General features: G+C 38.8%; 1 protein-coding gene across 1 annotated transcript in view; it reads right to left on the bottom strand.

The window, feature by feature from the left end:
- Nucleotides 1-692: 692 nt before the first annotated feature.
- Nucleotides 693-12,385, bottom strand: part of PLCH1 (phospholipase C eta 1) — a 236,210-nt gene continuing 224,517 nt past the window's right edge. The window contains exons 19-24 of the mRNA XM_060099970.1: nt 10,418-10,502; nt 8,340-8,486; nt 8,023-8,102; nt 6,266-6,325; nt 5,474-5,828; nt 693-2,782 (exon numbers count right to left, since the gene is read on the bottom strand). Coding sequence (XP_059955953.1) covers nt 693-2,782; nt 5,474-5,828; nt 6,266-6,325; nt 8,023-8,102; nt 8,340-8,486; nt 10,418-10,502 — 2,817 coding nt within the window. The remainder of the gene's footprint in view (nt 2,783-5,473; nt 5,829-6,265; nt 6,326-8,022; nt 8,103-8,339; nt 8,487-10,417; nt 10,503-12,385) is intronic.

The following is a 12,385-nucleotide window of genomic DNA, read 5'->3' on the forward strand; positions in this document are numbered from 1 at the left end:
CAAAATTTATGTGAAACAAACAATTTTGTCCTTATATACAGAAGTTTGCTTTATTCCTCATACCCTCACAGCCTACTCAAAAATGAGAGGGTGTGGAGGGAGCCGGTACCAATCTCCTTTGAACTCTCCTTCTGGGTGGGGTAGAGAAATCTTAAAAGGTAAGTTAACTATTTTAATCTTCTTTTAACTGAGTTACGAAAATGTATCTGGGCTTCTTAATAAAGAACAAAAACTAGGAAAAATGATAATGGCTTTAAAATAAAGAATTCATCCCTTTGTCCTTTGTAAAATTTCTTAACAGAGAGTAAAAATGACTACAGTTGTGACTGTGATCTGAGGACACAGAATAAAGAGCATCTTGGTGAAACATACGGACGGTAGAAACCAAGCTGCAGAGAAGTTTCACATCTAGGGCATGCGCATACATCATACCAATAGAGTTTATACCTCAGGGGAGAAAGATCAGAAAGGTACACGGGAAATGTCACCCGAAGCTATACACAAACGCATGAACAAGAAGAACACATGGAGTCAAAGGGAGACGGTAATACAAGTTTAAAAATACATTTTAAAATCATCTCAAAGCCAAGGGCCATATTTACTGAAAACTCGGACATTCTACAGAATATCTTGTAAACAGTGAAAATGCAGCTTATTTAAAATGTAAAAAAAAAAATGCAGTTTTATGTAATTCACAGTCTCAAAAGAAAATAAATTTCTGGTTTATCATCACTGCTCGGCTCGGTCTGCAAAACGGAATGATGTGAACAGAACTGGTCGGCATGCCCGGAGCGCAGGGCTGCGCACGCGCCCTCGGGGATGCCGCGGCCCTCCATGCCGCCGCAGCCGCCCTTGGCGCTCCGCAAGTAGCCCGCGATGTATGAGCCGGTGGAGTGCCGGTTCCCCACAGGCGCCGGCGCGCAGGGTTTGCTTCGAAGAACCACTCCTCCCACAGGGCTGGGGTTCACACTTTTCTGCTTGTTGGCTTCCTGCTTTTCCTTGGCGCGACTGGCAATATTGCGCACTCTGCTCTGACTTCTGGATGACAACTTTCTGACAAGTGCCCTGGGGAACTGACTGACATCTTGCTTGGAATACAGCACTTGGCGGCCGTCTTCCTGGTCAAAGGACACAAGCTTCCGCAGCTGTTCGGTCAGGGCATCTATAGGCTCTAACGACTTTGTTTTCACAGTTACGCTCTTCTTGTCTCTGATGCCAGTTGCAACAAAGCTCTTACTAATACACTGGTACTTGCTTTCAAAATTACAGGTGATGTCCTCTGATGTTAAGTCCCCCAGACTTTTGGATTTGCAAGGACTGGGCAGCTTCAGAGCAGGCAGAGGAGGGTGTGTGGACCGCTCGGGGGCAGGGTCATGCATGTCTTGAACGCTAGACAGGGGCCCAGGGGTCTGGTTCTTTTTTGCATCTGAATTTGAGAAATGGTTATGCATAAAACCAGCACCCTGATAGGCTAGATGAGAAATATTTTGATTTTTGACATCTTGAATACTACTGTTGAATATTTCAGAGACAGAAGAGTGGAGAGTCTCTTTACAGTAGCCATTTCTCAAGCCTCTTTGAAAATGTTCCACCACATCCTGACTGTATTTCAGTTTTAAAGGAGAAGCGAGGTGACTTGTGCCCTCTCTCCTATATCCATAGGTTGTTAAAGGCAGACTTTGTGAGTCTCCATCCATTTCCACAAGACTGCTCTCCCCAGAATTTAAACAGAGAGTGGGATCCACCATTACATCTTTCAGTGTCAAGTCAGTGGAAGTGGCAGGGCTGTGGTTCTTCGGTATTTCCCAGTCTTTTTTGTGGGTGGGACTTTTTGGTAACCAGCAGTGAGGATTATTAGAGGACAGAGGCAGACTGTTTTCCATGGTCCCTGTCTTGGTCTTCCCAGAAAGATCATCATCTGCTTTAGTTTTAGGGACAGGAGTACAGAGAGTTTCACAAACAGCTGCAAGTGTTGAGCATTCAGAGTTCTCGTGCCCCAAGAATGCAATCTGCTCAGGAGATGAGCACAGGAAGGATGACTTGGGTTTTCCACTGGAAAAGCCATGCTTGAAGGGCATTTTTAGGTCCATGGTAGGCAAGGGAGGATGGCCCGCTATCACACTGGGGCTCTGAAGATGAGACACAACTGTGGGGTTAACCTGCTCGCTGGTCTCATCAAACTGGCCAATCAGTGCTGAGATGGAACTGCCAGGCTCATTCTCATTTGTCAAAGTGACATTATCAATAAGATGGGAAATTTCACTCTCCTGGAGAATTGCAGTGGAATGTAAGTCAGGTATGTCAGAACAGAGCATAGAGACGTCTGACAAAGAAAAGGATGTTGCAGCTCTGTCCTTATCCCAATTACCTTCCCGCTTCTTAATCTCCAGATTGCTTTGAGAAAGGGTGCTTCCTGACAATGTGCTTTTCCCTACCACGAAGCCCCCAGCATTGCCGTTTCCCTTGGTTTTCACACCACATAGATCTTGTGTTAGGCTAACTGCAGGGTCACGAGCCAAATGCTGCCTTGGGGAGAGGGATTTGTTGGTGCACTGGTGTTCCTGGCGATCACTTAACACATTTGATTTGGTTCTCCCACCCTTTGGATCTGGTACCAACTGTTCTGTGATTGACAAGTTGGCGGTAGAAACAGCAGAGTCCCCGTGGCTGATGTCTTTGTGGAGGAGAGCACTGGAGGAAGCAGATAACTTTTTGTTGAAATTTGGAAAACGTTGGTCTTTTATACTTGCCTTCCCATCTCTTCTGCCATCCTTATCTCCTGCTGAACGAAACAAACAATATTTTAAGTGACATGTATCACTTTATGTAGGACCTGCAAACACTCATGTTTGTCTTCAGACAGACAAATGGAAAATGTACATCTGTTACATTGTGACAATATAATTATGGATTGCATAGATTTGCAACAAAGTGTCTGTGTGATGGATAAATGGCAAAATTTCACTGAAACTTCCCTTTGAATAGCTATTACATCAGCTAAGGATGTAATAGTCATTGTAAAAAAAAAAAATGTCAATGAGTTACCATACTTTTACAGTGAAGATTACCTTAAGTTGTTTCCTATTCAGATTTGTACTACACAGAAGCATGGCAATAAAAACAGAACAAGACAGCTCTGTTAAACAAAGTATTGTGGTACCTGTAAGCAAGATACTGTAAGCTTTCAAAGTTATACATGTGTTAGAGAAAAAAAAAAAAACCCACACAAATCACTTTGAAAAACATTTTGTCAAAATACTATTAATACAATTAATTTCTAAAACAAATTGGAGGGTGCAATAGATGCATTAAAATATCAGTATCTGTTGACTTTAAAATGTAAAAATAAAGACTTGGTCACCAATTTTATACCATTGCTAATATCTAATTTTCCGTTGATCCTATATTTTTGGTTTTAATACATAAATTTCATATTGCATTCTCCCCTAAAAGAGGCAGTAAGATATCAGGAACAGTAAGGAAAGCTATAAAAATATACAATTCAAAGTAATTTGGGGTACCCCATCCTGTTTAGTATAGTGCTAAGACAATATTGATATTAGGTGTTCAATATTGATATTAGGTATTCTTAATCACATTATTTTAATGGATTTTATGCTTTCAGTTACGAGAATTAAGAAAATATGTTTAACTTTTTCTTAAATATTTTCCTAACTAAAAAAGTTCATCATAAAAATTTGATAAACCCAAAAATTATAAGGAAAAAAATGAAGATTATATGATTTACCACTCAGATAGCCACTGTAAGCTTTTGTAGAGGGATAGAATTATGTACACAATTTTTTATTCTGAATTTTTTCCACTTAATTTTTCTTCTACATGATAACTTGAATCATTGCATGGTTATGTACTGCTCCATATTTATAAGTTTTATACTTAAGTATTATTAAATATATTATGCTATATATATATATGAATAACATATAAATTTCCTGTTTTTTAAAGGGAGGAAAGAAACATAACTGTTGCTTTCTAACTCACCTTAATGGTAGTAACATCTTAATTGTGGCATTACATGATTAATTATTACTAATTTCTTTTGCTTTATTTCCCCCCCAAATGGAGTTATTTATATTTATATATAGTTTACTTTCCCCTAAAATGGAATTTTGAAATAAATTTTAAAGCATATATTTCATCTCTTCTCTGATACTGCTCTTAGCAAAATTTCAAACTTGTTAACTGCCTTTTTCTCCTTCAAATAAACCATTCAAAAATTGGTTTGTCTCCCTACAACATCTTACAATAAAAATCAATACAAGCAAAGTGGTGTTTGTGAGAAAATAGATGATTGAAATTAGATTGCATGATGAAAGAATTTTGCTAAAAGAAACAGGTATGGGCCTCCCTGGTGGCGCAAGTGGTTAAGAGTCCGCCTGCCGATGCAGGGGATACGGGTTCGTGCCCCGGTCTGGGAGGATCCTATATGCCGCGGAGCGGCTGGGCCCGTGAGCCATGGCCGCTGGGCCTGCGCATCCGGAGCCTGTGCTCCGCAACGGGAGAGGCCACAACAGTGAGAGGCCCACATACCGCAAAAAAAAAAAAAAAAAAAAAAGAAAGAAAGAAACAGGTATTACATTCTACTGTCTGAAGTGATTTTGATTTAATTAAAACTTATTTGTTGCAGAGACCTCACATGGACACAGTTTTGGTGCTTAAATTATCTAAAATAGGGTGGGGGAAGAGTCACCGACACAAGGCAAGAGCTCTTTGGTACACTGTAAAGGAGATATCACTCTTTATCACGTTCTTGATATGAGTGAAGCATTATGCTCAAATTAGGGGAAAAGGTGGGCAATGCCTGGTTCCTATGCCTGAGGAATCTATGAATGGACAGGAGCTGCAGACATGCTTCCTTCCCTGTCAACATCCAGGGGTCAGGGAAACGAGGCCACAGGAAAACAGCTAATAAGCTACCTCTTGAGAAAGCAAAGATTTCTCAAGTGAAGAAGGTGGATTACTTTTAACATCTGGCTTTTCCTTTTTCTCCATAAACATTTCCAATTGTAGAAAACATGTTATATGGTGGGAAAGAAATATAACTAAACTCAACCTCAGAAAACTCCATTTAATTCTATTCCTCCTCAGAAAACCAGTAAATATTGTACCCACTTAGAAAACCATGATCTCTGCTCATATTTTGCAGGTTTCACCTCCCTCTGTTGTGTCTCATAGACCCGTAGGCTCCATGCCATCACACCTGATCCTTCACTGTCAATTTCAGATGTCAATGTTATTTTGAGGCTTTAGGTGACTAGGTGATAGCTCTTTTACCACCCACTCCCCAAAGTTTAAAATATGGTCTAAAAGGTAACACTGTAATGTACTGTAATGAGTTATTTTTCAGTATATTTTACTTTGACCACAAAATGTCAGCCATGTAACAATGGTAGTTAGGGACCAAAATGGGCCTTAAAGGTGTGTATTCTTAGAGAAACTTAAAGCATCTTACCCAGAGAGTTTTCTTTTCCTTCTGTGTCTTTTGCGGTTTCAGATATAGGCAGCGACAGAGCCCCCAGAAGACTTCTGTCAACAGGCATAGAGACAGGGCGTGCTTGCAAACTCCGTGTGGTCCTTCTCAGGACCCCATCTTGATCTCTTGCAGCCTCAGACACAGAATCCTTTATCTCTACCATTTCTTGGAAGCCCATTTTGCTCTTTTTTCTGCCTTTGGCTGGAGCACTGGCTGTGCGTCGCAGAATCCTATCTCCAATCGATCGCTTCCGAACATAATGGGAACTGTTTTCTGAAGAGCTGTGCCTGGGATTCTTATTGAACAGCCCCTTCAGACCTTGGAGCTGTCTGTTCTGAAGACACAAAAGGACCAAGCACAAGTTAAGCAAATACCACTGTGTCAACTGCTTGCCTTTTAAATGACAGCTCCATGAAAAATGGATACAAAACGAAATCTCACAGCCACTGAAGAATATTCAAACCAAGAAAACAGCAGCTCACAGCATGTTTGCACAATGTCATGCACATTTTATCAACCTGACTTTGGGAGGAAGGCAGCCTCCCATTTTCACAACCAAGCTTTCCCACAAGTTTCCTGCCCAAAGATGACAAGGTGGTAGGAAGAGTTTCCACAGTGAAAAGACTATAATGAACTTGAGCCACCTTAAAGCAACAGATACATGTTTTAAAGTGGTAAGCAGGAAGATGGAGCGATGTGAGAGAGCATGCCGCCATGACCACTGAAAGAGAAACGCGCCAGCAAGAACCAAGTACCATGCTGAGAAACTACCTTTGTAGCTCCTAGAAAGTGCAATATAGTGTAACTGGGGTTGAGTATTAAAGGGCTCCACTGCAAGGGGGGAAAAAGCACAACAAAACACAATTTGGGCTCATTCAAGAAGGCTGCACAAGTAAAACAGAAGGAGATAGAACACATATGCTCTATAAACCCTTTCTCCCACTTTGGATTTTTAGTCACAAGTTCATTCATTGCTCAGTTCATTACCATCATGTTGTGGTTTATGCATATGAACCCAAACACACCTTGAAAGTAATAAATGACTTACACGTGGACATTTATTTAGGAGAGAGAACACAAATCCTACAGAACACCTTCTTGGCTCAAGGTTTTTTTTTTTTTTTACATCTTTATTGGAGTATAATTGCTTTACAATGGTGTGTTAGTTTCTGCTTTATAACAAAGTGAATCAGTTACACATATACATATGTTCCCATATCTCTTCCTTCTTGCGTCTCCCTCCCTCCCACCCTCCCTGTCCCACCCCTCTAGGTGGTCACAAACCACCGCTGGCTCAAGTTTTTAACAAACTGATTTTTATTATTTCCCTCAAGCATATTAAGTGCTAGAGATGCTGCTTTGTTCACCTGGGATTCCTAGAAATTCAAGAATCATTTTTCGATCATTTACATTTGTGTATGTTTAGGCCAGAGGAGAGAGCCCAACAAGCACAAATAGAAACCCAGGACTAAACACAGAAAGTCATAAAGCTTTATCACTCTTAGAAATTAGGAAATTTAGCACCTCACCCCTCCCAACTGATGGATGTGAGAATAAACACATACCTCCTATTTCAGGCCAAACTGGTCCACTACCTGCCAGTTGGATTACAGTCTTTAATAATATTAATATTAGCCAACATTTTTGAGCATTTACTATGTGCCAGGCAGCTTTTTAAAAATAAAGTATTTGTTTATGAAGTAGGTACTATTTTTACCCCACATGTACAAATAAGGAAACGGAAGCACAGAGAATGTATATACCTCTGGAGGAGGGGCTCCAGGCAATGCAGACCTTCTGATAAAGAGCACTGGACATTCCCGGGCCCTGGTCAATGCTACAGTCCCTCCAAATCACATCTAGTCCTGAAAATTGATTCCAGTGGCCAATTCCCCAATTACTTGACATTACCAGAGGACAGCCTATTGATTTGTAAATCTCAAGTGAGCTCTGCAATGAAGAAATTGGCATCAGCAAAGAGCTAGAATACACTTTTATGGTCTCTTCCTTTTAAGTCCTGTGGGTGGCTTTTAATTCCTTCATGATTTTTAGGTTCCCAGTTGAATACAATGGTACTAAATGAATGCATCCTGCCTAGAACTGGCTGGGATTATAGCCCAGTTAGTACAGGTAATTCAAACATCTGACACTACATTTCCCACTGCAGCCAGCTGGATCTTTTTAAGGATTATAATAAAATTCAAATATGTATGTCTATCTTTACTGTTTTAGTCAAACAAATGATTGCCCTAGAGAGTAATAGTTTTCTCAATTCTTTTAAGCCCAGAGAGGGCCCCTAGGTGGAGGGAATGAGTACACACCCCTAAAAAGAGGAAGGAGCACACACGGATGGAGACCTGTGGGCAGGAGAGCACACTGAGCACAGTGTGGGCTGGGCTTCACTAGAGTTTTCTGTTAAAAAAACAGCTTGTCAAGATACACGTTCCCTTTTATGCAATGAATTAGAAAACTTTATTAAGGACTATATTATTGTTGCATGTGGCTTTAAGCCCTGTGATCTTTCTTACCTTCCCATAGATTTCATTGATTGTTATGTGGACAAAAATGGATGCTTCTGTCAGTCCTTCCAAATAGACATGCCGGTAGCCTGATAAAAGTAGAGAAAGTAGTCTCCTTTTAGTTGAAATTGCATTTGGCTTTCCCATGGGTGCAACAGAATTAAATACCTGACTTTACTATAGTTCTTTATGTTAACACTCACATTATCATATAACACATTTTATATATCATATATGCCATGTATCATGTATATCACATATCATATATTAAATCTTCCAAAGAAAAGGAATGGTCAGTCTAGAGAGAAAAGGCCAGCCAGACTTACCAGGCACTAAGCTGCTAAAGGTCACAGTTCTTTGCCCAACAAAATCTCGTCCAATCGGATCGTGATCCCACACAAGGAACCGAACCAAAGCTATTTCTGGCATGTGTACTGTAAATGTGAGGGTTTCTTCCCACACAGGGTTAAATCCTCAGAGAAATAGGAAAAGACAAATTAGAAAAGCAAAGGGGTTGGCTAAAAATGATTTAGCAGCAACATCTGCAAAGCAGACAGTGAAAATTGCTTGCAATGGTTATTAAACTCGTGAAGATGACTGAGCCACCCCGGGATGCCTTACTGAAATAAAGCCTTGGAGTTTATCCCATTGCTAGGAAATAATTGGTAAGAAATTGCCTGTAAATTATTACATCAATTCTAATCATCTTTGATGCCAAATTGCATTGTAGAGAAAGCTCTTTTAGACAATATCCAGAATGTTTCAATAAGCTCAAAAAGTATCTACAGTAGTGATCTAAGAATAATGTTTTAGCAAAAGCAATAAAGAATGATTCCTCTCCCCCACTCCCATCCCACCCCAGTAGAATGATGCTTCTCACCCACCAAAGCTTCTGCTGCTGTAAGCATCACCAGCAAGCATTTTGTAAGGTTTCAATGCTATGGTACATATACCATCCTATTTAATTCTTACGGTAATCCTCTAAGGGTGGCAGGGCAGAGGTTTTTTTCTAATTAAGAAAAAGTATATATTACTGACTTTCAAAAATATATAACTCTTAAAAATTACACAAGTAACCCATGCTCACTTTTTAACATAGGAAATATCATGCTTGTTTTATAGTTGAGAAAACTGATGTTCAGAGAAAATAACATGCCTAACATCATACAACTAGTGACAGAGCCAAAGAAGATGAGGCACTGCTGACTTCCAGTGGCTTCTCGTGAAGCAAGACCTTAATACATGAAAGATGACATATTTTCATCGCTACTGAAAATAAATAGGAAAGGCATATAATTCAACTCAAATTCTAAAAGGCAAAACCAAGTTTATTTCTTGGTAAAATTCTCTCAGATAAAATAATTAAACTGAGAAAAATTCAAGTACTCTATAAGTTTTTCTTTTCTAAAAATGAAAATTCATGTTATTAAATGTATGCATTCAGGAGGCATCAGCCACTTAACCCTAATGCCTTAGCTAATGAAATAATTATGGACTGAAAATCATTGAGATGTTCCTCCTGAAGAAGAGAAGAGATACTTTTTGTTGACTTAGTGATGACATCTCAATTATTTCTGAGACCAAAAAAAATATATTGAGCATTGGTAGGAAAATGTAGTATGGGAAGTTCACTTATTTTAAGCATGTCATTTCCTAAGTAACAGGTTTGTGCTACTCTTGAACCCTCAAATTCCTTTCCTTAAGCTCCTCTTAAGGTCTCTCTAGGAACCTCTAATTTCCCAAACGTTTTGAGGATTGGGGTTTAGATTTTTTACAGTATTAAGGACTAGAGATTAAGAAAAACAGGCATGCAATAATGTTTGTCATATGTATGAATAAATACAACCTTAGAAGATTACTAAGAAAAAGACATGAGGCTTGAGTAAAGAAAGTTTTCTTTACATGATGGCCAAAACAGAAGAAGAATGCTGCCCATGCACCACAAGTACATATTCAAGAAGTAAACTTGCCAGAGCATGCTGCACTTGCCTTTACATTGTACATGCTCCAGAAAAAAATGAGAAATCATTAGGATGTGGGCTTCACAAATGAGAACTTTGAGGCAACTCATGTCATGAAAACAATATAAAAATATAACGAGTCATTTTCCTACATGAAGTTTTAACCCAGATCTTTAAAATATCATTCATTTCACTAGAAAAAAACATTTGCTTCAAAAGCAGAAGTCTTGAGAGCCTAGATTCCAACATCCATCAAAATATACCATGCATCGATACCATATTTACTTAGTTTTATGTGTTGAAAAATCTTAACAAAACTCAGATGGCAGTTACAGATTTTAGAAATTTGTTTCTCTTCCATGTAGACAAATTCTCTTTTTCAGTGCAAACTCTATTTCTAGAGCATCCTTATTAAAAGTGAACAGAGATTATTATAATCTTACCATTGTCATCTACCACACGAGTTTGATCTTTACAACAATCTACTGGCAATCCGATAATTTCAACTTCTACAAAAGGATCAATGATCTATATAGATAAAGAAAGTATTACTACAACTGATAAATTTCTACACATGTTAATTTAAGAATATTGGCCAAAATATCACATATCAACAGCAACCCATTTATTTAGGTGCTTACTAAGAAAGAGAAATTGTACCAGATTTAACAGAGTCAACTATGAAGCGGGAATAAAAAAAAGATTACATTGTTATTTGCCAATATCTACTAATGCTACAAAAACTTAACCCAATGAACTTTCAACTCCAGTTGAAGGTATATACCCAACAGAAATGAGAGCGTCTATCTATGCAGAAATGCTCAGAGCAGGTGAATTCATAATAGTCACACACTGGAAACAACCTCAATGTCCATTATGAGTAAGATGGATAAACTGTGGAATATTCATCTAATGAATACTACACAGCAATGAAAAAAATAACAAAGTTGTGCTACATAGCCATAATGTGGAACAAGCCAGACACAAAAGAGTGTATACCGTCAGAGTCCATTTACATAAAGTTTGAGCACAGACTAAATTAATCTGTTTTGACAGGGACTGGTATTTGATGGGGGGAGGGGAGGGCTGGGAGTAGATATTGACTGGGAGGGTGGATGGAAGCCTTCTGGAGGTTCTGGATATGTTCTACCTTGATCTGCTTACATAATAATTAATCAAGTTATCCACATTTGATTGGTGCACTTTAATGTAGTTAAATCAATTGTGTACTATGATGTACATTTAAAAGTATTTAAAAATAAAAAGATGAAAAGGTAATCAAAAGAAAAATATGAGTGTTTAGTTCCCCTCCTCCTCACCTTTACCTCCCCCATATCCCCTGCCCTCTGGGAGAGGGATCCTGCTTTGTCATCTGTAAGCTCTCCTTTGTAGTGCCAGTACTGGATAAGTAGCAATGAAGGAATAAAATCCTAAGGAACCCAGAAAGGAGAGAATTATGAAGTCTGGGAAAACATATTTTTAGGAGCTTGGAGAGTAAGGAGAATACAGTTTTGGAGGGAGCTTCATGGAATATGAACTAGAGGTATGATAGAAAAACATTTTGAGACAGTTAGGTGGATAGACACACTTTTTGTTTACTAAATAAATCACAGCTAAAGTTTACTAGTTTTCCATTAATTCTTTGATGCTAGAAGTTTTTCCTTAGAATAGAACACTGTGGTAACACTGTACCATTGGGAGTCTTGGATTTGGGGGCAGCTACAACTTCCTGCTTCGACACTTGGTTCCTGTGCTGGACTTTGGCAAGTCGTGTAACTGTCTGTGCTTCAGTTTCCTCATCTGTAAACCTAAGATAACAGTGTCCGCTTCATCATGCTGTAATCCAGGTGACATGCTGGGAGAATGGAACTGGATAGTGGTAGCAAGATTAGGGAGAGATTTGGGAGGTAAAATGTCCAGGAGATGCTAATTGAGTAGATGTGGAGAGCAAAGAAAAGGTGAAAATTAAAGATGACAATCAATTTTCTGATTAGGAGCAAGAAAAATTATTATTTCATTCTCAGAGATATGAACAATGTGAGAGATCACAGGCTGAGAATTCAGGGGGACTAGAGGGGGGGAGAAACTATATTTTCATTAGCCTCTGACTAAAGCACAAATAGTAGAGTATTAGTACTGTAATTTTGTGCCTGGCAGAAATCACAGATGTTTTCAAGTCACATTATAGTTGTTGCAGAAATCTCCGTGTATCACCCATACTTATCATGACTTCAAAATTCTAATAGCTATTCAACCCTCCTCTAGATCCTGCTATTTATTGCATACATATTTGTATGTCACAGTTTGTTTTTAATATACTGATAAGTGAATTTCAATATAATTTTTACTGTGTATCTTTATCTATTTTATTTTATGCATTTAAACACATTATTCTGAGAAGGGGTCCAAAG

This window comes from Mesoplodon densirostris, chromosome 5 (genome assembly GCF_025265405.1).
Source record: "Mesoplodon densirostris isolate mMesDen1 chromosome 5, mMesDen1 primary haplotype, whole genome shotgun sequence".
Classification (NCBI taxonomy): domain Eukaryota; kingdom Metazoa; phylum Chordata; class Mammalia; order Artiodactyla; family Ziphiidae; genus Mesoplodon; species Mesoplodon densirostris.